Source organism: Thermomyces dupontii, assembly GCF_041956625.1.
Source record: "Thermomyces dupontii strain NRRL 2155 unplaced genomic scaffold VTN31scaffold_2, whole genome shotgun sequence".
NCBI classification, from domain to species: domain Eukaryota; kingdom Fungi; phylum Ascomycota; class Eurotiomycetes; order Eurotiales; family Trichocomaceae; genus Thermomyces; species Thermomyces dupontii.
In genome coordinates, this window is record NW_027192308.1 from 756,724 (window position 1) to 781,736 (window position 25,013).

General features: G+C 53.8%; 9 protein-coding genes across 9 annotated transcripts; 4 read left to right on the top strand and 5 right to left on the bottom strand.

Moving 5' to 3' along the window:
- Positions 1-79: 79 nt before the first annotated feature.
- Positions 80-1,842, top strand: VTN31DRAFT_2653 (uncharacterized protein; the record flags this gene model as incomplete). Its single annotated transcript, XM_069402845.1, has 2 exons — positions 80-343; positions 397-1,842. 2 exons carry the CDS (start codon positions 80-82, stop codon positions 1,840-1,842), a joined length of 1,710 nt encoding a protein of 569 aa, XP_069262086.1.
- A 981-nt stretch (positions 1,843-2,823) lies between these two features.
- Positions 2,824-4,889, top strand: VTN31DRAFT_2654 (uncharacterized protein; the record flags this gene model as incomplete). Its single annotated transcript, XM_069402846.1, has 10 exons — positions 2,824-3,041; positions 3,104-3,213; positions 3,273-3,552; positions 3,608-3,640; positions 3,695-3,781; positions 3,844-4,271; positions 4,326-4,437; positions 4,500-4,633; positions 4,694-4,766; positions 4,823-4,889. The coding sequence occupies 10 exons, from the start codon at positions 2,824-2,826 to the stop codon at positions 4,887-4,889; spliced, it is 1,542 nt and encodes a 513-aa protein (XP_069262087.1).
- Positions 4,890-4,993: 104 nt separating this feature from the next.
- VTN31DRAFT_2655 (uncharacterized protein) lies at positions 4,994-5,849 on the bottom strand (the record flags this gene model as incomplete). Its single annotated transcript, XM_069402847.1, has 3 exons — positions 4,994-5,293; positions 5,376-5,624; positions 5,733-5,849. 3 exons carry the CDS (start codon positions 5,847-5,849, stop codon positions 4,994-4,996), a joined length of 666 nt encoding a protein of 221 aa, XP_069262088.1.
- A 343-nt stretch (positions 5,850-6,192) lies between these two features.
- Positions 6,193-8,269, bottom strand: VTN31DRAFT_2656 (uncharacterized protein; the record flags this gene model as incomplete). The annotated part of the gene is made up of 3 exons (XM_069402848.1): positions 6,193-6,210; positions 6,265-7,967; positions 8,041-8,269. The coding sequence occupies 3 exons, from the start codon at positions 8,267-8,269 to the stop codon at positions 6,193-6,195; spliced, it is 1,950 nt and encodes a 649-aa protein (XP_069262089.1).
- Positions 8,270-10,052: 1,783 nt separating this feature from the next.
- VTN31DRAFT_2657 (uncharacterized protein) lies at positions 10,053-12,755 on the bottom strand (the record flags this gene model as incomplete). The annotated part of the gene is made up of 7 exons (XM_069402849.1): positions 10,053-11,355; positions 11,417-11,717; positions 11,765-11,995; positions 12,046-12,087; positions 12,140-12,239; positions 12,287-12,495; positions 12,548-12,755. 7 exons carry the CDS (start codon positions 12,753-12,755, stop codon positions 10,053-10,055), a joined length of 2,394 nt encoding a protein of 797 aa, XP_069262090.1.
- Positions 12,756-13,063: 308 nt separating this feature from the next.
- VTN31DRAFT_2658 (uncharacterized protein) lies at positions 13,064-14,671 on the top strand (the record flags this gene model as incomplete). The annotated part of the gene is made up of 3 exons (XM_069402850.1): positions 13,064-13,404; positions 13,452-14,487; positions 14,546-14,671. 3 exons carry the CDS (start codon positions 13,064-13,066, stop codon positions 14,669-14,671), a joined length of 1,503 nt encoding a protein of 500 aa, XP_069262091.1.
- A 1,577-nt stretch (positions 14,672-16,248) lies between these two features.
- On the top strand, positions 16,249-17,699 carry VTN31DRAFT_2659 (uncharacterized protein; the record flags this gene model as incomplete). The annotated part of the gene is made up of 2 exons (XM_069402851.1): positions 16,249-16,646; positions 16,730-17,699. 2 exons carry the CDS (start codon positions 16,249-16,251, stop codon positions 17,697-17,699), a joined length of 1,368 nt encoding a protein of 455 aa, XP_069262092.1.
- Positions 17,700-19,589: 1,890 nt separating this feature from the next.
- On the bottom strand, positions 19,590-22,155 carry VTN31DRAFT_2660 (uncharacterized protein; the record flags this gene model as incomplete). Its single annotated transcript, XM_069402853.1, has 5 exons — positions 19,590-19,921; positions 19,973-21,275; positions 21,327-21,572; positions 21,636-22,086; positions 22,151-22,155. The coding sequence occupies 5 exons, from the start codon at positions 22,153-22,155 to the stop codon at positions 19,590-19,592; spliced, it is 2,337 nt and encodes a 778-aa protein (XP_069262093.1).
- A 942-nt stretch (positions 22,156-23,097) lies between these two features.
- On the bottom strand, positions 23,098-24,834 carry VTN31DRAFT_2661 (uncharacterized protein; the record flags this gene model as incomplete). The annotated part of the gene is made up of 5 exons (XM_069402854.1): positions 23,098-23,976; positions 24,036-24,443; positions 24,498-24,523; positions 24,608-24,730; positions 24,789-24,834. The coding sequence occupies 5 exons, from the start codon at positions 24,832-24,834 to the stop codon at positions 23,098-23,100; spliced, it is 1,482 nt and encodes a 493-aa protein (XP_069262094.1).
- Positions 24,835-25,013: the final 179 nt, after the last annotated feature.

Sequence of the window (25,013 nt, forward strand, 5' to 3'; positions counted from 1 at the left end):
GGCCCGCCAGCAGCTAATCTGCTCTGACGGGCTCTTTTGAGCCGAGTTCTAATTACGTCTGTATCATTATCGAGGCACAATGTTCTACTCAGAGACACTACTCTCGAAGACAGGGCCTTTGGCCCGCGTTTGGCTGTCCGCCAATCTCGAGCGCAAGCTGTCCAAGTCACATATCCTTCAGTCCAACATTGAAAGCAGCGTCAATGCCATCGTCGACCAAGGTCAGGCGCCAATGGCTTTGCGACTCAGCGGACAGCTGCTTCTCGGTGTGGTCAGAATATACAGTCGCAAGGCGCGTTATCTTCTGGACGACTGCAATGAAGCGTTGATGAAGATCAAGATGGTATTGTTTTATCCTACCTTGTTCCGTTGGAGACTTCCACTAACGGTGCACAGGCATTTCGTTTGACCAACAACAATGATCTCCCCAGCAATAATGTGACCGCTCCCCCGGGCGGAATCACCCTGCCGGACGTATTGACAGAGTCTGACTTGTTCATGAACCTGGACACCTCCACGTTGCTTGTGTCGTCTGTAAATCGGGACACCGATGGCAAACGGCCAGGTGGTCCAGTCGATTTTGGAAGCCAGCTTCTTCTACCCGATACCCAACGACCGGCCTCTCAGGAACCCGCACGCCTTGAGGACCATACCTTGGTGGACCTGGATTTGGGCGAGGATGAGACTCCTCTTGGTCAGGACCTGAGCATCGAAGTTGGTCGAGACGCGCCGGCCCCGCGCCCGGTCGAGGAGGACCTATTTAGCGAGGAGGGGAAACTTCAGGATGTGGACCTTCCTCTAGACTTGGGAGAAGACGATGCGCCGCTGGATCGGATGGATGTTGACGATAGTCGCGACAACCTTGACCGATTCATGCAGTCTGACGAACCAATCGGATTTGGCGATGATACTGCCGTTGGAGAGACTGCTGGTCAGGCCGAACAAGGATCACAGCGTGAGTCTGTTGACCGTTTTGCTAGTCCACGTGCAAGTGTGCCTCCGGAAGCAGAAGATGAAGCTGCTGCTCAAGAGCGACAACGGATCAAGCGACAGAAGGTGCTTCCAAACGACACGACCACCCAATTGAGCACCGCCGAGGTGCAGCAGAAGCAGACCGACCACCCGGAAATTCTACGGCCGGTGTCGTTGCTGCCGCGAGATCCGGTGCTTCTGACTTTGATGCAAATGCAGAAGAATGGCGATTTTGTGAACAATGTGCTGGGCGAAGGTCGCGGTCGTGGCTGGGCCCCTGAGCTGCGCGACATGTTGTCCCTGGAGAACGTTCGCAAAGCCGGGGAACTGAAGCGCAAGCGAGACAGCGGCGTGTCTGACATGGACATTGATGCGGCCAATGCGCCCGCCCTGGATCTGGGGGGCGAAGATATCACCCACGTGGACGAGGGCATCGGACTGGACACGGGATTTCAAGCGGATCAGGTAGAGTTCCCGGCCGATGAGGAGCGCAGCAGTGAGCTTGAGGAGATGCTCCCTGGAGATGCGGACGATTCGGCAGTCCCTGCAGTGGACAGCGGACCGGTGGCCGACGGCACCAAGCATGCCGTACATCTCCTACGAGAGCGATTCGGCGGGGCCGAAGGGTCTACGCCCAAGAAGGCGGTCCACTTTCATCATCTGTGCCCGGAGAAGGAGACCAGCAAGGCCGACGCTACCAAGATGTTCTTCGAGACACTTGTCTTGGCGACCAAGGATGCCATCAAGGTCGACCAGCGCAGCGATGTCCTCGGAGGGCCACTGCGGATCCAGGCCAAGCGAGGGCTCTGGGGGTCTTGGGCTGAAAAGGATGCTGGCGGCGAGCTTGCTACTCAGGAGGTTACGGCTTGATGGGGTTGACGGGATTGGCGTTCGGTTTGTATTGTATTATACGGGGCATTGTTCTTTGAGGTCTGGGACCATGGTCATTTGATCGGTTGAGCTGTATGTGTATGTACCTTGATATTGTTAATGATATCCTTTCTTTCCCGTTCAACATTGCCGAATTCCATGATTTGATCGGAGCTGCTTGAGCTCTTTTAATTTCCACGCATGAACCTTGGATTGGTGCTGCTGAAGCGATGAATGACGAGATCCCTTTGCCAGTTGACTCGACGTTCCAAACACGGGGGAAGTTGACCTTTCGGAGCAATCCTACCTTTCAGATCGCCGTACTCAGTCGTCCGTACCTTGATTAATGAAGGAAAAAGTTTGTTAGGTACATAGTTTATGTGCAGATGAGGTCGCCGTTAGCGGGACTAGCGCAGAGGGCCTATGCGCTAGTCCCGAGGTCGCCGTGTGATTACAAATTGCTTATGTCACCCTTTCCTGTGCTTACATGATCGTCCGGATAATCGGAAATACATACGACCGGATCCCGAGGTCTCCATTAGCCTGACGGAGACTCCCGGAGCATTGCTTATCCCCGAGGCGGGCACGTCAAACCGCAAGCGGAAAAACGGCGTGGGAGGAAGTCCGGGGACTTGATATGTACTGGAAGCATCGGGTGTTTTGTCTTTCGGAAGTCGATCATCTCTTCTTGAAAATGGATTTTTCCTAAGAGAGAAGGATCGATGACGACCTCGGATTTGTGTGTTTTTGTATATACTGTGTATATAAATGCTGTGGCGAGATCTTGATCTCTTCATGTTGGGATTTCGAGTGCTGGGATTGATATCAGAGCTTCAGCTCGGAGTTTTTTTCTATTTCATGCGTGAAAGGCAAGAATAACTTTCATGTCCTTTTTTTTAAACCATGGTGTCGGCCAACGGAGAAGGAACAACGACAGCGGCCACTCTATTATCCTCGGAAGATCTGGCAGCACTCGAGAAGATGGAGGAGCCATCACAAACAACACCTTCTGTCCCATCAACCCATGACGATGCGAAATCGGAGAATGCGCAACAGCAGCAACAGCCACCGCTGATAGGGACCCAGCAGGATGAGATTCTTGTTTCATGGGACGAAAATGATCCAATGCACCCGCATAGCATGAGTCGGGCGCGACGATGGCTGATCACGGTCATTGTATCCTTGGGGTCGATTTGCGTGTATGTATATCCCCCGTGTCCTTTTCCCCCGTCAGGATGAGAGTGCTGAACCGGGGCCCTAGAACATGTACCTCGTCCATGTACGTCATGATCTACGGACAGATCACGGAAGAGTTCCACTGTTCGACGCTGGTTGCCACGGTAGGACTGTCGACATATGTGTTCGGCTTGGGTAAGTCGAGTCTAAGTCAGAAGTCAGCATGGATGAGAGAAACTAAAGGATAACTTCAGGCGTCGGACCGCTGGTCCTCGCCCCGCTGTCCGAATTCTATGGGCGGCGAATCATCTACATTGTTTCTTTTGCGGTTTTCTCACTCTGGTTGATCCCCTGTGCCGTGGCGCAGAACATCGAGACCATGATCATCGTCCGGTTCTTTGCCGGGCTGGCCGGCAGTGCGTTTTTGAGTGTGGCCGGCGGCACTGTCGGAGACATGTTCCCACGGCAGGAACTGGGGGCGCCGATGATGTTTTACACGGCGAGTCCGTTCGTTGGGCCAGAGCTTGGGCCATTGTATGTTTGATGTGTAAGCCCTGGCTGGGTGGCATTGATGCTAACTGCTCATCAGGGTCGGAGGTTTCATTAATCAGTACACCAACTGGTATGGTCCATCCGCCATGAATTGCATCACAGGACAATACTGACAAGATCGCAGGCGATGGACATTCTATGTGTTGCTCATCTGGGCTGGCGCTCAGCTCGTGGCGCTGGTGTTCCTTGTTCCAGAGACCTACCACCCTGTGTAAGCACTTTAGCCCAACCAGTCAGAGGCTCAGGCAAGGTGGTTACTGACACAAGACACAGATTGCTAAAGCGCAAGGCGATGAAGCTGCGGGCCTCGACCGGCAACGACGCGTACATCGCGCCAATGGAGAAGAAGAAGCGGTCCATCACGCAGACCATCCTCCAGTCCGTCTATCGACCAATGCAGATGCTTACCCTCGAACCCATGTGTCTGAACCTCTGCATCTACTCCTCGCTTCTTCTGGGGATTCTGTACCTCTTCTTCGGTGCATTCGGCGAGATCTTCCGCGACGTGTACGGGTTCCAGCTCTGGCAGGTTGGCGCCTCGTTCCTGGGCATCCTGGTCGGTATGCTGGTGGCGATGGCGACCGATCCGTTCTGGAAGTGGAACTATCAGCGTCTCGAGCGGAACCACCGCAAGGCTCTAGAAGAGAGAGGTGCTGAAGAAGAAAAGCCGGCATCGATGCCTGAGTGGCGTCTTCCGCCGGGTACGTCCACTGGTCCCCCGTTGTGAGTTTCGGGCGAAAACTGACTGCTCAAAGCCATCGGTGGTGCTCCATTGGTGACGATTGGCATCTTCATCTTTGCGTGGACAACCTACCCGCATGTCCATTGGATTGCGCCGATTGTTGGCAGCGCCGTTTTTGGGATTGGGTGCGTCTGGGATCCAAATGTTGATGATCCGCGTCTTCTAACTGTTTCTCTCTTGTGTGTAGGAATCTGCTTGTTTTCAGTGGCATTTTCACATTCCTCGTCGATGCATACCCGCTCTATGCAGCCAGCGCATTGGCTGCGAACAGCTTTGCACGGTCCTCTTTTGCGGGCGCGTTTCCTCTTTTCGGACACAGCAGTATGTCTTCTCTTTATCTGGTCATTAACCTCGACAAGACTCAGTCTAACGGGTAAACAGTGTACAGCCGACTAGGATACAACTGGGCGAGCACTCTCCTTGCATTTCTCACGCTCTTGATGCTGCCCTTCCCGTAAGTCCCTTACACCACCCAACCAACGTGCGATACTCTCGACTGATTCAACAAAGGTACATCTTTTTCCGCTATGGCAAGCAAATTCGCAAACGAAGTCGATTCGCAACGAGTCTATCGTGATACATATTTCGTAACCTCGTACATATACATATATCCACCTACACGCATGTACTAATGATCTAGATTCTAGTTATCATAATGATAGAAATGTATAGACTTTTTTTTCACGAGAATGAAGTCAACCACTCTCTATGTCCCTGCACCTCACGATCTTGAGTCGATCCTCCGAGATAAACCCGATATTTTTCCCTCGCCAAACTCGCCCTAGCAACCTGACAATCCACCGAGATATCATCAATCAGCGCCTCGCGACTGACATAATCGTACTCGGGCCGGATATATCCCAGAATCAGTAGCTTGAGCCGTGTACCGTAAAAATCGGGCAACTTGAAAAAGCGCGACCCGTCCGTGGAACCTTTGGCACTTGCACTGGCATCGGACAGCGGGGCCATGATATGGATTTCCTAACCCTCAATCCTTTAGCCCTCGTTTTGTTTCTCTCCGAAGAGGACGAGGAGGGGAGGGGAGGGGGGTTGTGGAACGAACAATCGATTTCACCTCATTCTTATAAAACGGATTATACCCTATACTCAAAACCGCGGGAAGAATCGTCGGCTCCTTCCCGTTCTCCTCCGGCGAGGTTTCCCCTCTCGCTATCGACTTCACGTACGAGAATCGTGCCGGATCGAGCGTGACGACGCCGTAGTAAACGCCCGTTGCGAGACCGCCGCTGCCGACTTTTGATTCTACCGGTTCGAGGGCTTCAGAAGGGATATTTGCGGTGGGGATTCCTAGCTTTTGGGTTGCCCCTCGAGAGCAGAAAAGGAAATTCCATGTTAGTTTCCCATGTTTTCTTAGAGCGAGGGATTGATCAATGATATTGATGGGTGGGTTGTTACGTACCTCTTTACTGCCCCGCCCAAAGCCTTTGATGACTTCGCCAGAGAGTCGAAGCGGGTAGGGCGGTTCGGGGCCAGAGTCTGGTCCGGCGACGGAGTCGCGGGGTCCTGATGGTCGCATGTTTTTCTAGTCAAAGGTACGTTTGATCACTCCGATGAGGTGAGGGGAGGTGTATTTATTTGTATACGCGAGTGACATGTGGAGGAGCCTGCGGATTAATAATGATGAACCTCGGGGCGTGACTCAGACCCTAAAGTCATACAGGACATCCAAAACACCTGGTATCATCTACTTCACCTATCATGACCGTTGTAATCAGATTTTTGTACGAGAACCGAATGTATACATTTCATACATTGAAGCCCAAACGCCTCCCTAGGTATCACATGGTATCACAGTCCCAATCACATAAAGCCATACCCAATACATACCAATGGAAAAAGCACTTTTTTTTTGAACCCCATCAAATATGCGGAAGAAACTAGTGCCCGTGTCAGCTCATGCAAACATAATGTCGGGAAGAAAGAAGACTTACATTCATCACAATCAACATCGGAATATCAAAAACATCTCGCTTCACTGTCCAGCAGTAGCTGCATTCGACCCGGCCATCCCGGAATCCGAGCCGGTTCATGCCCGCCTCGCTGGCGATCCCGCCCTTGCCGACGTGCGCCTGCCATCGTCCATCATCCGACGAGGCCGACTGCATCGCCTCCAGGTCCTCCTTGGTCTTGTACTTGAGCAGCTTACAGGTGTTCATCACGCTGCCGCGCGAGTCGCCAAACGCCAGCCGCGCAAAGTCCTCGTAGAACTCCATCACGCTCTCGTCGTCGAGCAGCTCCGCCAGGAACACCGGCGCGGGTGTCCCCGGTGGGTCTGAGATCTGGATTTTACCCCGCGAGGACGGGTCTGACAACGCGGCCAGCTGGCCCGTGTTGACGTTCAGATTCGGCTCCTTGCCCAGCAGCACCTCCTTGCGCCATCCGGTTAGAATACTGAACTCCTTGCCCACAGCGGCCACCTCGCCGGACCGCCGGCACACGATTGTCGGCGTGCCGCACGCGTTGATAAAGTCCTCGTACTCCCACAGCGTCCGCTGGAAGCATTTCTCCATGAAGATCAGGTCTTCCCGCGTTAATGTCTTGGCTGTTGCGATGAACGACGGCCGGATCGACGCCAGCGCCTTGGCAATGCGCAGCTTGTTCTCTTTCGAGAACCGCCGGTGGATGTACGCCGTCAGCTTGTGAAACCCGGCCGTGTATGAGTACGGCTCCGTGACGCTCTCGTATACCGATGACGGATTGCGTTGCCGCCGTTTCGTGCTCACGAGGCTCTGACGCCGCATGTGTGGTGTCGAGATCACCGGCTTCGACACCATCGTGTCGTCGTTGTTGTTTGCGGCTGCTGTCGTGGCCACGGGGCTCGCCGTCGACGGTGGACTGGCGAAATTCGACCCGATACTGAACGCATGTGGCGGTACATCCTGCTTCAGCAGGTGCTGCATGTTGCCTTGTTGGCCGTACATGCCCATGTTTACGTTTTGTCCGTTTGACGACCACTCATTGAGAAGCGGGTCGTTAAAGATCAAACCGGACTGATTTCGATCTTCGAATGTTCCTGTGCTGCTGTATTGCGAGTTGCTGCGCTGACCGACCGACCCGCGATGCATGCCGTTGTCGCTGGGCGGTGTTTCTCCAGCCCCCGTAGCCATATGCCCCAGCATGCCAAACTCCATCGCGCCGTAGCGATTCCCGAAATTCATGCTGGCCAAATCAAAGTTGAAGAGCGCTGGGTCGCTGGGGTCGAAAAAGGCGCCAAACGAATTCTGACCTCCAGCCGAAGTGTTGGACGGCGCATCCGATGGCATCGAGTTGGCGCCCGTCGTCATCGCGAATGTCGGCGACATGGGTGTTTGCGTCGTGGCCAAGGCGCTTGGGTTAATCATCTGCGGCGACATCTTATTCTGGTTCTGATTGTCGAACGGACTGTAGGATGAAGATGTGGACGGCGGGTAAAACTGGTTGTTGGCCCCAGGCTTTGCCCCGTCACCGCGGGCCTGCGAAAAAGAAGGCGACCGGCTATGGCGCACGGAATTCGCCTGGTTGTAGAAGTTCGCAGCGCCGGGCAACAACGCGTTGTCCGGGGCATCGTGGAGGTACTTGGCCTTCTTGCGCACTCCGTCGCGGCACGCATCCTGTAGCCCTCGCTTGATGCATCGATGGCACGGTCGTTCGTCGCCTGTCTTCAGCGTCAGCCCTTGACCAGGGAGACCTTCCGATAAAGAGACGCGAGGTTCAGGCGAAACACATACCGCAAGTCAGATGCGCGCGCTGACACGCAAGACAGGCCCGGCGTGCCTTCTTGCGGCGCGGCCTTGACGGGTCCTTCGCATTGGACGCCGTCTTGGGACGCTCCTGCCCTCCGTTCTCATCGGATTTCTGGTTCGCTCCGTTGCGCTCGACGTCAGCATCCGTGCGCTCGCTCTGATCGGTGGGCGAGCGCGCATCATCTTGTGATTCCGTCATTGTCCCGGTTGTCATCCAGGGCGAATCGGACGAATCGAGCGGATCGGAGACCGGCGGGAGGTCTCACAATGGGGACAAACTCTTTTCCACCAGCGCGCCCAAACTGGCCGCCAGGAACTGGACCATCCAAGCAGGACGGATTGGTAGGCCTATATGCCGTACGGGGAAATCGGGATCGGATGAAGGCGACGAGGGGCACCGAAGAAGCCTCGAGTCGACGCCAGCCGACCCGCCAGGGCGGTCGGAACCAGGGTCCGGGTTGGAGAGAATCGATTGGAGACGGCAGCTCCCACGCGTGTTTCGGCGGCGGGAAGTTGTACAATTACATACAAGCGGAGGGACCTTCACCCTCGTGTCGTGACACGACGGGACGATCGGTGGGGATAAATCGGGGAAATATCCGGGTGGGCAAGGGAAACAAAAGGGGGAAGATGATGAGGGGGAAATTGAAAGAGCACACACACACACACACAAGCGGAGAGGGGAGTGTTTGAGCAAGATTTTGTCAGCACAATTGAGATTACTTAATTGGGATGCGGGGGAGACGCCATGGCTCGACAGCTTCGAGACTTGTCCGGGCGGGTGGAGAGGAGAGAGAGGGAGGAGATTGGGGGAGCGACGGAGGAGAGGGAGGGCTGAGCACTGACTCAACCCCGGACAGTGGACTCAGCAGGGATACAGTACCTATGTATTCCAACAACAGACTTTTAAACAAAAAAAAAAAAAAAAAAAAAAAAAAAAAAAAAAAAAACTAACTGCGGTCACGGGAGAATTCGACTCGGATTCTCGCGGGGACCGGAAATCGACTCTCTCAAGCAGAAAATAAGCCGGAAGAAGTCTCCAAGGTGCTCTCAAGCAAAACACAAAAACAATTTCAGCCGACAGAGAACTGGGCGGACGGGCATCAATAATAGCTAGTTAGGTTAACCTTGACCTAATCATCGGCCCTCGGCCGGAGGAGCGGCTGGCCGGCTGAAGTGCTTTCCCGCAATTCTGATTGGACGGGAGCGCCGTGTGATGCGGCTGATGCCTGAGGCACGCAGGGTTTGCCGATCAGTCACGGGACTTGAAAGGTGGGCTTATGTAAGCCAGCCAAGCCGCTCCTCCTCCGCAGCTCCGCCGCTCGGCAGCCTCGGCCTGCTCCGCAACAAATGCACAGATGCAAGTTCATGGCAGCAAGGATTCGTCCGTCGGGGAATTCCAATCGATAGACGGTCTAGACCTACAACCATGCAAAGCTAGCTGCTAGCAACGTGTCGCGTGGTTTCCCCATCTCTTCCAGTTCCATGGTACCTGTCTGATCGGGGAGATGCAGATCAATCGCAGCACAGCTCCTGGCAGTGTCCGCATCTCATCGGTTTCTCCAGACGGTCCTCCGTACTTCGGAGCATTTGACAACATCCCCAAACTCACCTCCAGCGCAATACATAGTAGTATTGACGCGAAGACAGGGCTAGCATGCAAAGATTTACCCCATCCGGAAATTTCTCTGCATGGCAGCTTCTCCAATCTCGTCCGTTCCGGTTCATTCCGAAACCCTAACGACACTCGACAACCATTCGTCACAACTTCACAAATGTTCACATAGCTGCAGTGATGCATTCTGAACCTTGAACTTTCTCCTCTTCCCATGTGATGGTTATGCAGTGGAATATGTTCCGAGGATGTACTCGTATGTCTCACGCTATCTCAATGCCATGTGATATTAACGTAGCGGATAACTCCAAGCATTGGAATCTAGCGATGGCATGCTTCTATGGTTCAATTGAGCTCTTCCAAAGTTGATAATGATACATGTCTATCGAAGCAGCTTTGCCAAGTCGCGAATGTCAGGGCTGACGCTCCGAGAGCTTTGCAGCGTCCGCAGACTGGCTTGCTGTCCAATCTTAATGACATCTTCTAGTGCCCGACCAGCCGCCAATCCGGTAACAAGCACGCCCAAGAGCGTGTCGCCCGCTCCGTTGACGCCGACAATGGCGTCCTCAGCCAGGACGGTCTCCGGGGGAAACAAGCGCATGTAGACACCCCCAACTAGAGTATTGCTTTCGTCCGCGCGAGATACGATGTACGGCGCCGCGTCCGGCGACCCCAGGCGCGGATCCCCAGGCCGGAGCAGCTGCGTGATCAGGACCCCATCCCGCCCAAGAGTGGTGACAATCGTCGGGATGAACGGCAGAAGCTGCATGTTCTGTTGCGGAATGCCCTGGTTGACCAGCGCGGCCGAGGTGACCGACTCTAGCCGATCCCGTGATCCGGAACCGGAGAGCCTGAGTCCGTCAATGACTTGCCACCAACCTGGGGAGTCAAAGAGACCGTTGGCACGTGCAGCTTGATAGAGCGACATCAGTTCTAGTCCGTTCGGCGTAGCCAGATTCAGCTGGTGGTTCGGAACCGTGTCGGCCGGGCCGATCACCGCGCGGTCATCGCCCTTTCGAGCGAAGATCCTGACGGCTTTGGCCGTCGAAACGGGCTCAAAGGCCACGCGAGCGTCGATCTGGCGGGCCGACGCCAACCATTTGGCCAGGACCTCGGGACTCCAGTTTGCGTCGACCACTACCCATTTGGGTCTTGTTTTCTCCATCAGTGGAGCCCACTTGCTTTCAAATTCTAGGTCTGATGCGGGAAGTTCCATGATTCTCATGTCTGCCATGGCGACTACGAGATCCTTTTTCGCGTCGTTGACGGAAACGTACTGTGCGGTTCCCACTCCGCGAGACGGAGCCAGAGTTTGAACGCCTTCTGTGCTGAGCCCTTCTTCCGTGAGGGCCGCCAGGGCGGCCTTGCCGCTCAGGTCATCGGCTACTGCGCTGCAAAACACAGTTGAGCTGCCGACATAATGGGAAGCGAGGGCCACATTGTGACCGACTCCGCCCAGACTTTGGCCGATCACGGCAGGATTTGAGGTGTGCATCGAGGGTGATATGTCTTTGCCGTGGCTTTCGAGCGGCGCAAAATCACACGAAAAGTCGACCGCTAACGATCCAGCCACTAGCACGTCAGCTTTTGTGACTGGCGTGCTTGTAGATGACTTGGTATCATTCTGTACGAGGGATGAGTGTGTCGAATGAGTTGGAGAGGCATCAGACATGACTGGCATTCGACTGTACCGTAGTTACAACAAACATCAGCATGGACCTCCGTCCGTAAGCCTGAAAAGCTCACCGGTCAACCGATGTCCGATGCGCCATTTCCAACTTGGAAAGCTCTATCGCTACTTTGGTGGCGCGCTGAACGTTGGACTCGATCAGTGCCCGGTTGGCGACCACGCTTCTTCCGCTCGTGAGCTCCTTAATCTTGCCGAGCACGAAGGGTGTGTTGTCGCTGCCGTGGGCACCCTCAGCTGCGGCCAATCGCACTGCCTCTGCAATAACTCTGTCCATTTCTTCCTTCGGGATCGAGTGCTGTGCCGGGATGGGATTTGCAAAGCTGATTCCCGATCGTACAGGCAACTGGTTCTGGGCGACTGGGAATAAGTCAGTCGAGAACCATTCTGATGTTGGGGCGACTCACAAATCATTGCAGCAGCTTCGGCTTCGTTCTGAATGACCTTGGGACTTCTCGCGCCACTGTCGCGCGTCCAAAAGCCAGGGAAGTCGACCGATCCCATTCGTCCGTCGGCGAATGTACCGACCAAAACACCTTCAGTCTCTAAATACTCCAAGGTCCGCGGAATGTCCAGGAAGCTCTTGCATCCAGAGCTGATGACTGCCACAGGCGTTCGGCCCAACTCCGTGAGATCCGCTAGGAAGGTTGAGCGCGAGTTCAGCACCGCAATCAACCCAACCACGTACCTGAGATATCCATAGAGAGTTCACCCCCTCGATGTACGCCCCCTAATACGACCATCAGTTATGCCCATAGATGTGCTCCCTACCCACGACGTACCAAGACCACCAGTTGCAAACACCTTGATCCCCGCCAAGTGTGCCAGGATCATAGTTCCTGACACAGTGGTTCCACCATGGACCGGCTTTCCCGCAAGGCCCTACTACAATTAGCTCCGTATGTCTTTTGAGCCATTCATGTACAGACCAGCCCGCAGATGTATCCAAGATCACGTCGCGAGACCTTGAGGGCGGACTTGTCCTTGGCTGTAGAACACAATTGAATGATACTCTCCGTGTCCAATCCCACTCGCGCGACCCCATTGAACACGCCAATGGTAGCCGGAACTCCACCGTTGGTCCGCACAGTGGACTCGAGCAAAGAGGCCAGTGCTATGTTTTCAGGATATGGAAAGCCTAGCATTGGTCAGTGAAGCTGTCTTTCTACAATAAGTTGAATGCATGGTACCATGGGTATAGATCGTGGTCTCCAGAGCCACCACTGGCTTTCCCGTGTTTATGGCATCTCGGACCTCTTCCGACACTTCAAAGAACCTGCTGTTAGCAAACTCCGCCGCCTTTTCCGTCTTGTGCGAGAGGCATCTGCGGGCGAAGATGTAGGAATTGACGGAAGTTCGCCTCAGGAAGGGGAGCCTAAGCACCGCGCGAGAGGTCATCGTGATTCGATACATCTGCTCGACATAATCCCATCTGGCACTCTGAAGAAACCAATTACATCCGGTCCAATCAACAAGCCAGTTGATGCCAGAACAATCGCACTACTCAGACCTTATCTGATCGATAAGGATCACGTGATACCGCGGAATGCGCCGCGTGGCCGCTACGCCGGCCCAGACAAGGGCCACCTAAGCTATCTCGATCGTAAACGAGCTCAAGCAGTAGGGTTTCCAGCTTCGTGTACCAATCCCTCGCTGCAGACGCCGAATTACGGAGTGCGGTCCACGACCGCCGCGGCAAATTCAACATGAGGTTCCTCACGCTGGCCGCGAGCCTATTGTCCATTACCCCGATCGTTTGCAGCGCCAGCAACGAGACTGCTGAGTCCCACGTGGTCCTACCGAAAGACTTCTCGCCGCCGCAGGTCTTCAAACATGTCAATCTTGTTCGAAATACGAATTTAGAGAAAGGATACGTGCGAGAGACAATCAATGTAGTCGTGGAGAACCAGGACAAGGAACCCCAGAGCATATACTACATTCCTTTCCCGTCGGATGTCTTTTCCAGAGTCGGGGGACTACAAGTCCGAGACAAGAAGGATCCGAAAAAGACGAGCTTTCCTGTGACGACTACGAAGCTCGTGGAAAGGTAAAAACCGTTGATATTGTCCATTGGCCTCGACTCACGGCGAGAAGTGACTCCCAGTACTTCCAAGTTGACTTTCCCAAGCCGCTCGCTCCGTCGTCCCAAATCACACTCAGCATCTCGTATCATGTCATCGGTTCGCTGAGTCCGCTTCCCAAAGCCATTGGCCAAGGTGACGCGCAGTTCCTCGTTTACACTCTCTCGGCATACGCGCCCTCGGCCTACACGACGGACACGCAAAAGACCAAGATCAAGTTCCCGAACAGCAACGTGCCGGACTACACGCAGACGGACGGGCTCAAGTCGGGTACTGATCCGGAAAAACAAGGCTCGAGCATCACATACGGGCCGTACGAAAAGATTGCGCCGGGCGCATCCTACCCGATTCAGGTCCGATTCGAGTCAACCAAGCCAGTGATCGCTGCCACATTGGAGCGCGACGTCGAGGTCTCGCACTGGGGCGGCAACGTCGCGTTCGAAGAGAGGTACTGGTTGCGACATGAGGGTGCGAAGCTCGCGAAAAACTTCGATCGAGTCGACTACGTTCTCCAGACATACACAAACGCGCCGTCCTCTGCCCTGCGCGAGCTCAAGTACACGCTGAAACCGGGGTCCATCGATCCGTACTTCACCGACGATATCGGCAACGTGTCGACGAGCCGCTTCCGGCCCGGCAGCGTCGATGACGCCCGGGATGCGTACCTGGAGCTCCGCCCGCGGTACCCGCTGTTTGGCGGATGGAAGTACAGCTTCCGAGTAGGGTGGAACAATGATTTGTCACGATTTCTGCGCCGGATAGGCCCTTCGTCGGATTCTTTTGTCTTGAAAGTTCCGCTGCTTGAAGGGCCCCGGAATTCGGAAGGCATCCAGTACGACGCCGTCACTGTCCGTATCATCCTTCCTGAGGGCGCCACAGACGTAGCGTACGAGATCCCCGCGGGGGCTCCCGGGTTGCCTCACCCGGCGCCGCCTGCGGTGACCAGCACGCAGTCTATCCATCGGACATACATGGACACCCGCGGCCGAACTGTTCTCAACGTGTTCTTGAATAATCTCGCCGACGAGACGCGTGACTCGCAGATCATTGTAAGTGCTGCCTTCCTACAATCTTCTGGCTCGAAAGTGATCGATCTAACTTGGACAGGTTACGTATCGATACACCGTCACGGCCGCATTGAGGAAGCCCCTGACGATCTCGTCGGCATGTTTTCTGGTATTTGTATCTGTATGGATAGTAGGGAAACTGGACGTGGAGATTCGGAAGCGATGAACTTTTGTTGATTAGTATTCATATTGTGCAATCCTAGTTTTTTTTTTTTTTTTTTTTTTTTTTTTTTTTTCTTCCTGAGACTCAGTATCACCTGCAACGAGTATGCATCTCTGGTAGACTTCAACTTGGCCATCGCGATCAGGACTACACCGAGCACCTTTCCAACACTTAAATCCCTGGTTTCAAAATCTCCTTTATCCTACCTCACTTTTCACCGACGATACCCAGTCTCGGCCGCCCAGGGTTGACTTCCTCTAACACGTTCCAGCAAAGGCCGGAGCGGTTGGAACTTGGCCGATATCAAATCTGAACTGTATCAATGCACAACACGAAGGCGGATTAGGGCTTACGGGCTCATCATTCGAGCTGTTACAGACTTGCAATTGGCTATCTGATTGACCGGCATCCTTTGAACATCTGGATCTCACATAACTTTCCGAAACCAAAATCTACTACAGAGCAACGAGGATAGTACGAATACGCCTTCTGACGAAACATAGTATTTTCCTCCTTCCTGAGCTCGCTGTCTATCGGAAAACGTCGAATTCATGCCTGTTATTTTCTGTGTAGGGATAAAATTGCGACGGTCCGTCTAAACCGCGAGTTCATCTGGAGCTCTTGAGGCAGAGAAATCGCCTTGAAAAAAACCAACGTCGAGTGCAAAGGAGAATAACTAACTAGTAGAGAATCCCATTGGTGAATCAGATACTTCTAGTAGCTCCGGTGAGGGGAGATTCCGTCGGATTCTGGTGCGCGAACAGTCGAGGACAGGGAACAGTGACATCGGGCCTATCCGAAGAGAACTCATTGGTACTCCAGTTTAGTACCCAAGGAACCCGCCTCAGCAAATGTCCCTCAATTCCAAACTTCAGCCACGTCAGATTAGGTTAAATTAACCTTGTTGTTATGTTGGTCCCTGAGTTGTGGGGAAACAATTGTTTTTCGTTGCGGCCCATTTTTCCTTCAAACGCTTTGCTTGCTTTGGGCGGAAGCAGAAATCGGACATGAGAAAGGTTGCTGAAGAAACAATATGGTCACAGGCGGCCTCAAGGATCAGGAGAAATGAAAGGAACACCTCCATCCAAGGGATCAAGCAAGCTCAGAATTGTCATCCGACGCACTTGGAATCCCACGACCAGCGAAGGATTTGTCACCTCCTGTCATTTTAGGACTACGTACATTTCTTTGCCTAATGTGGTTCCCGTTCACCAACAACAAATTTCACTGTGCTTGCACTATTAGGGTTATGTGGAGGTTCCCGATTCAGACAGGAAGCGCCATGTCTGGTTCCTGGATTCCCTCGGCTTGGTCCTGCCCCTATGGTGTTCGCACTAACTTCGGGCCAACATTAGGAGTACCTGTCTTGCAGCGACAAGCTGTTGGTTCAACACCATGAAACAAGGGCGCTGTGATCTTTAGTAGTACCATTAGTACTAAGTTACTATTTTTACACAGAAGAGTACGGACCTGTAGATCTGAGATGAGTGTGAACTGAAATTATTTAAGACCGACGTAGACCTTGCCTTCATCTCTCGATATTGCCAGCAAAGCTCGAAGGAATCAAAAGCTGGGGAATCATGAAGAGCCTTCTGTCATTGCTTCTCTTGGGCTCTACGGCCCTTGCCGATGATTACTTTGCCCTCTACGCGAGCACCAACAACGGCCTGGTCAACACGCTGAAATTCTTTCCTTCCACACACAAGATCCTGTCTATGCAGAATGTGACGGAGTGCGGACAATATCCTGGGCTTGCAATCGATCGTGTCAACAACAAGGTCTATTGCTCGGATGATGCCCCGTCCTGGCCTCCACCGACTGGACCCAAAGCCGGCATAATCGAGTACCCCATCATTACGGGCTTCAAACTCGCGGACGGCGCATTGAACATCCAGGAAAAAGTCTTGGTTAACCTTCCCGGACACGAATACGGCGTGATGTTCGGCAAGGATAACGGGTTCATCACGATTCTCAACAAGTAAGTTTGTGGCATTACCTACTATACTATCCAGTTGATTGCTTGAGATGACATGGGGAGCTCACATACTGATTCGTGAAAAGGCAGGGGAAGCACCCCCTAAAAGATAACAGACCTATATTCCAGACTTTTGCCCTGCCCTTGAAGAAAGACAGCAAACCGGTTCAGGAATTGACATTCCTCACGCAAGACGATGTGGCTCTGAGAAATCCAAAGGTGTTCCGGGAACCCGAGTCGGAAACCATTCTCGTATTCAGCGGTAGCACGGTTCACCTGCTCGCCATTAACGATGCCGAGGGAGGCCATCTGACCGAGTGCCCTTCGGTCAACCTGGGGGGAGACCGAAAAATCCTCGCAGTATCTTCGAACCGGGTCGGTGATGGTGACGGGATAGTGTATGCGCTCGACAAACACAAAACGATCTTGGCTCTCCGCGTGCGGCGCAACCCCCTCGACAAACGGTTCACCAGCGACGGATCCTCATCGGAGAAGCGCAGCGCCGTGCGAGGGTCGACGGTGCACGCACCCCAAACTTCTTGCCCGACCGTGGAGGTTGTCGACGAATTTCAACCCTCCCTGGGATCGACAGCCCTCAAACCTTCCTACGAACTACGCACTGTCTTCACCATTGACAACCGCGATGTATACATTGCCGTGAATAATGATGGGGACCACCACATCATCCACATGCAATTCGACAAGGCATCCCTCTCCGAATCCAACCAAGACCCCGGGGTCTCGTCAACCTTCGTAAGGAGACAACGCAAGACCAGGCAAAAGCGCAGCGCAGGTGCCTCAGGAGACTCGAAGACTGCCCGATACGTCAGTCACACCAAGGTCCACGCAGATCCAGTTGTCCTCAAAGTCAGTCCCGACCGAAATTTCATGGCGATCGGCGGCTTTGGCCCTGCGAACGAACTTGTGATCGTGAAAAGGGACCCGAAAACTGGTCAGCTCGGTGAGAAAGTTGCTTTCCTCCAGCTCGGTGAGTCAGCAGCAATTTACTATGGTATTCGTAATATCGTTTGGGGTTCTCTCTACAAGGAGTCCTAAATCATGATTCGCTTTCATCTGTCGAGTTGTGCATGATGCCATGACAGGACTCTGTGCGGGACGCAAAACTATTGTTTATCATGTCTACTACATCGATGACTATTCTGAAGATGATGTACGTCAATAGAGCTCCGTCATGTATGTAGGTACTTTCGGCGATAGATGTCAACAGTGGTTGTAACGATATGCTGCAGCTTTGCTAAACTTTGCTTTCAAGCCACAATAGTTCTTCAACCTTTCTATTTAACGATACGCATTATTATAACCTGGTTAAGCTTCGAGACCAGCAGCAGCAGCTTGCTTGACCAGGGGAGTACGGAATCATCAGGGGTATGGGGTAGGGTTAGGGTTAATAGAGGTAAGGCTGACAGAAACGGCAAGTCGGGCGCCCAGTTCGACAAACATCAAGTCCAGCGAGTGAGAATGAAGTGAACACTGGATTGAACGTAGCCAGTCCTTTTCTGCATGTAGCATGGATCCTCGGGCCAGTCGGAATTGAGATGATGCGCAAAGCGTGCATCCGATTTGTCGCTTGATGTTGGAATCAAAGGTGTTCGTGGGTTTGAGAATGGCCTCGCCCGCGAGGATTATGCGCCCGACGAGTCCGATGACACATGGAAGGATTTGCTATTCATTAAAATGATAGATCCGAGCCGCTTAACGAAACTAAAACTGCAATTCCAACATGACACTTGGAGCAGTTCCTAAGCCAGTGGCTGTTGTTACGAACCACTGGATTGATGACTCGACATCCGTCAACCCTTCATGATGTCCTTCAGGAGACACCACCAGCGTCGGGCCTGCAATAAGTAGTATTATTTCCATTCAAAAATTGAAAAAAATAATCAAAACATAAACGAAAGTGAGTTGAAGGACAGGAGTACCATCCGATTCCATTTCCACCAAACTGGAAAGCTCAGAGATAGAACTAAGTATGGACCGTCCGCAAGTGTCGACGTGAGAAAATATCATGAAGATCCTCTCTCATCATTGCTTCTTCCAGGCTTCCCGGCCCTCGCCAAATATCTCATCTTGTACGCGAGGTGTGGCGTCTTCCTCGACGGCGTCAACGCGCTGGCATTCGATCCCGACTCCCCACGGGCTCAGATCACTCTACACCATGAAGGACTGCGGGGGCTTCTCTTATCCCGAGGTCGACCGTGACAACAACAAGCTCACCTGTCCAAGTACCTCCTACTATGTTCCCACTGGTACTAGTACTTACTTTAATGCGTTCGGAATGTCACAAGGGGCTCGAGTATCCATTGATCTTTGGGCGGAAAGAAGTGGGAATAAAAAAAAACAATTCCTGCCCATTAAAGGGATCAGACACACCGGTTTGGTGTTGTTACAACATCCTGGAAGCCAAAGTGGTGGAACTATCTGGAGCCGCAAACGCAGTCGTCGCTTTTTGTTCTAGGGGACCAAATACAGGACATTGATCTAGGTTATTATCACCAAAGACGCGACCGGAGACGACAATCTGATCGACTGTGAAGAGGTTGCCCTGGGGTGACGGATTGAAACACCATCAAAGCCGCCTTCATCAGAGCCAGTGGCGGGAGACTTGTTCTACTTGCTCAACGGCGCCACAAGATCACGATAATGAGCATGAGAAATAAATGCCTGTCAAAGAAAATGCACATTGCCTTGCGGTGGAGAATGTCAAAGAATGCGGTTGAGCCTCAACTGCTCACAAGAACTGCAAACAGCCCAGAGACATTCTCTGGCACCAGCAATGTACAAAACAAATTCCCCAGTTGATGGCTTTTCTGTTCATGATTCTCATTCTTCATAACCTACATTTGACCACGAGCGAGAATGCCGCTAATATGAGTTCGTATGAGAACAACTAGCATCGAACAAAAATGAAAAACATTATGTCATAGATCAAAGCCTCAGACTCAAATTCACAACTACGGCCACAAGCACCCCCAGGCACAACACTGTCGGACCCCATTTTTCATGATACACGCGCTTCACGTCTCGGCGCTTGCGGATCTTATCGACGCGCCAGATGTACAGCACCAGGCTGTAAAGGATTGCCGCGGTGGCGAGCGCTGTGAAGAGCCACGCGGCGGTCATCGCAACGGGATCGCGGCCAAAGTTGAGCAGCGTTGCGGCGATCGAGCCCAGGATGATGGAGAATTCGAGCCAGGACAGGAACGTGCGTTCGGTGGCGAAGTAGACTTTAGGTTCGACACGGACTGGGACGTGGATCCCTAATAGGAGTTAGTCTTTCCTTCCTTTCACGCGATGCGGAGAGGACCTACGTTTGCCCTTTGGTGCAATGAACCGCTTGACGGTCCGCTTGCCAGTTCCCATGATCGTCATACCGGTCTCGGATTCTGGAGGCATCCGCGTTGCCCGAGGCCGTGGCGTCAGGAATTTAATAACCTCCCATGTGACATAGCCAGCACGGTTGAGGTAGTAATTGGCCAGCTTTCGATAGTAGTGCACGCCGCCCACGCGCCGCGCCTCTTCCAGCGCCTCCGCGCTGTCAGACTCGTCTTCGGAATCATATAGAGGGTAATCCTCGTCTCCTGCAAGCGGGTCCGCCGCGACGCGTTCCTCCACATCCAGTTCGTTGCAAGGTGCGTCCATGGCGCCGGCTCTCTCGCCAGCCTCTGCTTCCTGGCGATCTCCTCCTTCGGCCGTCGAGGGCGACGCCTCGTCCTCGTCCGTCTCATCATCATCTGGATCGTCCGTGGTCGAAATGCTCGAGCTCTGCGCGGGCCTTATTATGCCAAACGGTCGCGTCACCGGCTTGCGGATGTCCACGTCCATCTGCGGGAACCAGAACGGCAGCAGATGGATCTTGTCCGGAAACAGCGTCGAGCAGCCGTGGATGAACTTGCTGAACTTGGGTACCGCTTCAACGAGGTGGCTGGATGTCAGATCCCGAATCCACTGTGGCGGTTCCTGCCCGGCCTGCGTCTGCAGCTTGACCTCCAGTACCGCGTACGGAAACCGCACAATGTCCTCAGGCGGCAGCTGCGAAAACGGAAAATCAATCCCAATGTCCATTCGGCGCCAATTGTCGCCGGCCCGGTCACGTCCAATGTTGTCCTCGCGGATCATGCAGAGCTCGGTGTCAAGTGAGATCCGCACCCGCGCGTCCCCCGGCAGCTGAAAGGCAGTGCGATGGTAGAAGGTCCGCACCACAGGCCGCAGTTGGCGCGATACAACCCGATACTGGATCTCCCTGGCCAGCGCTTCCCAGTCCTTGATCTGCTGCTCTGACTTTTTACCCTCCTTGCGCGCCTTCTCAAACACCTGCCCTACGGTCATCTGGCCCGAGAGATACGCGTTCACGTGCTTCTCCTTCATGGGGAATCGCGCCTTGACTGATTTCTCGCCCGTCCAGTCCTCTCGGTGCGTTTTACGCTCGACAAAGATCTGGTCATTTTCCATGCCGCCGTACCATCGCATTCGAATGGCTTCCGCACCTTCTGTCTTCTTTAACCGCCCCTGGTACAGTTCCCAGGTATCAGGATTGTCGAAATAGACGGATGAGATGGCGGTATCTTTCTCTTCAAACTCCTTGCTTGGGTTGAACACCAACACCGGGAGGTGCTGCACGGGGTCAGAATCGTATCACCACGTAGCAGAGGAGGAGCAACATACCTTCAAGATGATCAACTTCAACTCTGTAATGTTATCCGGATGGACCCAGTACTTGGTCGTCTGCCGGATAAAGTTCTGCTGCGCACCGCCAGCCGCTGAGTCACCCCTCACGGGATTTCCCTTGTTTCGAACAAGATCATAGAGGCGCGACAGCCGGACCACAAAGGCATCATAGTTGTCCTTGAAGAACGGCTTGGCATTCAGACGGGTAGCAAACACGGGTTTCAGGTACCATCGAGTGCGTTTCTCTCACCGACATCAGCAAAACCAAACCACGTAAAGTGCAAATAACCAAAGGTCCATGCTTACATCGTGCTTCTTGATGATCTTTTGAAACCCCGTATAATTCAAGCGCGCAAACTTTGCCAGGTCATGGACATCGGCAATGATGTCGCTCAAGTCCTGCTCGAGCAGCATAAAGTCCTCATCGGTGGGTCGCTCCGCCGCGCGACGGGGGTCCGACATCGACCGCTCGAGGCGGCTGACGACCTCATTGACCTCGCGGTCACTGGCCTGGATGCGCCGGATGATCTCCTCCCGCTTGAGCTTTTGAAAGGTGTAGACTTTGTCCAGCTCGCTCTCCAGCAAGGCCACGAAGCGTTTCTCGTCCTCCTCCGTCCACGGTCGGCGTTCGGGCTTGGGGTTCGCGGGCGTCGGCTCCGTCACGTAGGGTGTCTTGAGGGCATCTTTGAGATCTTCGTAGGCGATGTAGTGCCAGTAGAACTCTTTAATCATAGACGAGCGCAACTGCTCTCCGAACCTGAAGAGAGAATCAGCATCAATGCAGACGAGGGTCGCCTCCAACAAGTAGAGTAGCAACATACCTCATGTTGGGCTAACTGTCGGCGCCAACTCGGCGCGCAGGAACTCGGGGATTGAAGCTGTACGGAAGACTTGTGAGCTCACAACTGCGAGCTCGAACACGTTCAGACGAAGGTCGATTGGAGGGCCCACTAAAATGCGCCGATGCGGTCTACGGGGAACCGCAACCTTTCCCGCAATGAACCTCGAAGAGACCTGATAGCTTCAAAACCAGGCCGAAATCCGTGGGTGACCGTAACTAAGCGGATCCTCCGTGTTCTCGGATTTGCACCAGGAATCTACCTATCAAGTATAAACAGTGCTCATCCTATGGCGGGGGCGGAATGGATTTGCGGTCATGATTCCGCATTGTCTTGTTATGGTAACGAAATAACGAATCCGTACGGAGTACTGCACTTTCCGTGTTTGGTATCAAGCTAAGCTACACCAAATCTCTATTGGACAATCGTTGAGCTATGGTCGCACGTGCTCCCAATGGAGGCCTCGCATGGTCTTGTTTATGGCTACCCATAGTTAACAGACGTCTGGTAAATACATGGAATAACCGTAACAGTGGCAATTCACCGAGGGCCTTCCCAAGCTGGTTATGAACTTGGTGGAGGGACTCCCGCTTGATCGACAGAGGAGAGTCCGCTCCGCCCCGCCCTTCTGCGGAGGTTTGGATTGAGAGCCAGCTCTTGAGCTCATGCATGATCATGCCTAGGTACTCGTACAGGCAAGGATAGGATTTCAGCAGCTCCTACAAAACCATTTGAACCGTCTTTACTGGCCGAGTCCATATGTACGTAGCAATCAAGACGGTTGTGCATTTTTTGAGACCATGTACGGAGTGCTCATAGGTGGGTATGTAACTAGAAGAACTGGGCAGTCGACACTCGTTGTGCTCTCCTCCAGAACTCCGATGCCAGCGTAGGCTTCATGCGAGAACACTTCGACCCGCATCTAGGTATTAATCGACCATGTGCGTCATGGTCACCCGGTCGCGAATGCCAACCAGGTTGCCCTCCTTCACTCGCTTCAACGTCAGGGCCGCAATCAGCGCAGCGCCCACGCCCGAGCCGTCCTCCGCCGGCAGGATGACCACCTTGTCCGGCTCGTCGTCCTTCCAGTCGAGGATCTCGCGCAGCGCCTTTGCCCCGCGCGCGCGGAAGTGCGGGTACTTGCTGAAGACGGTACCGTCCGCGCCAACGTGGCACGACTCCATCTTCTTCTTCGTGCAGATGGCTGCCACGCCACACGCCGACAGCCGTGCCGCCCGCGTGCCGATCAACTCTGCCAATCGCCGGATGAGCTCCAGCTCCGCCTGCATCGGCTTGATGTTGAGCACCCGTTCGAACAATTCCTGCGTGTTCCGCAGGTTGTCGTACGGATCCTCCTCGATGCTCGCCAGGAACGACGCGTCGAGATAGTACGGCTTGCGCAGTTTGGACACGTCCTGACCCGCGAAGATCAGACCCGGCTTGTTGTCGATCACGTCGAGAAGCGCCAGCCGGAAGATCTCGCCCAGGTACAGCCCTGCGGTCATCTTCTCAAACGCTTGCTGGCCGGGACGCGGCGAGTCCCGGTCAATGATAATATCGTACTTGGTCCGCGGCAGCACGACGTGCTCGTTGTCAAAGGCGCCGTACTCGCAGTTGATCGCGATGGGCGTCTCAGGCGGCAAATTCAGGTGGGCAATCTTGGGAATCGACCCGGCGTTTTCCATGTAGGCCGCATTCACACCCGTCCCGAAGATGCAGCCAATCTTGACTTCAGGATCCGTGTACGCCGAGGCGATCATGGTTCCCGTGGTATCGTTGATCAGTGCCGTTGTCTTGATGGGCAGGCCCTGTCGATTACCGTCAGTACTCCATCAAGTCTTCCAAAGATAAGATGTAACGGCCGTACCCGCTTTCGCAACGCCGCCTCAAACTGCGGCACCACGTCGTGCCCCTCAACGCCACTGATATCGAAGCCCTTGGTCCACCGCTGCAGCACACCATGGTCGATGTATTCCTGCGTAACTGGGTACGAAAACGTAAAGCCTAGAGGGACATTGTGCAACTCCTCGCCTCGGTGGTGCTGCTCGAGGAATTGATGTAGACAGTCCGCGATATAATCCCACAGCTCCTCGGCCGTCCCGCTCTTGAGCTCCTCAGGCATCCGATACTTGGATTGGGTGATGTCAAACTCGCCGTGGTTCTTGGTCAGGACGACTTCGCAGACTCGCATGTTGGTACCGCCCATATCGAGGGCCAGGAAAGTACCCTGCTCGTTGCCATCGGGGAAGCCGAAGACCCAGGTGACATTCATAGGCTGGGAGCGTTGTCAGCCGGCGCGGGCAGCCACGACGCCTCTGAGCTGACTTACAATATTACCTCCCTCCACCGACAGGCCTACACAGTTTGCCGTCCGTCAGCAACTGCTATCACCTCTGCTACGAAATATACCAATCCAGGGAAACAAGGCCATCTGCCTACCCTTCTCCAATTCCTTTACAAAGTGCGCCACAATCTGCTTCAGCTTCGCTCGGTCGACGGTAAACATTTGCTCGAACTCCCGGATCTGCTCCAGGATACTCTTGGGCACGTCGCTCATGGATCCTGCAACGAGTCTGGTTTGAGCTTTGCTCGATGATTGATGTCAGGTGGGATGTCCTACCCTTGCGGGACGGCGGATGCCGGAGTCCTGATTCGGATTCCGTCATGGCGAGAGCGGATGGGATCTGGAAACAAATCGTCGCGACTCAAGAAGGAGAGTGAGAAGAGAAGAAGAATTGCTGCGTAGAATGCCGATTACTCGAGCGGCATGCCGGTGAAAGTGATGTAGCCCGCCAGCGTGGGGCGGGACACAAAATCGAAGCCTCGAATCTTCCAGGCCGCATCG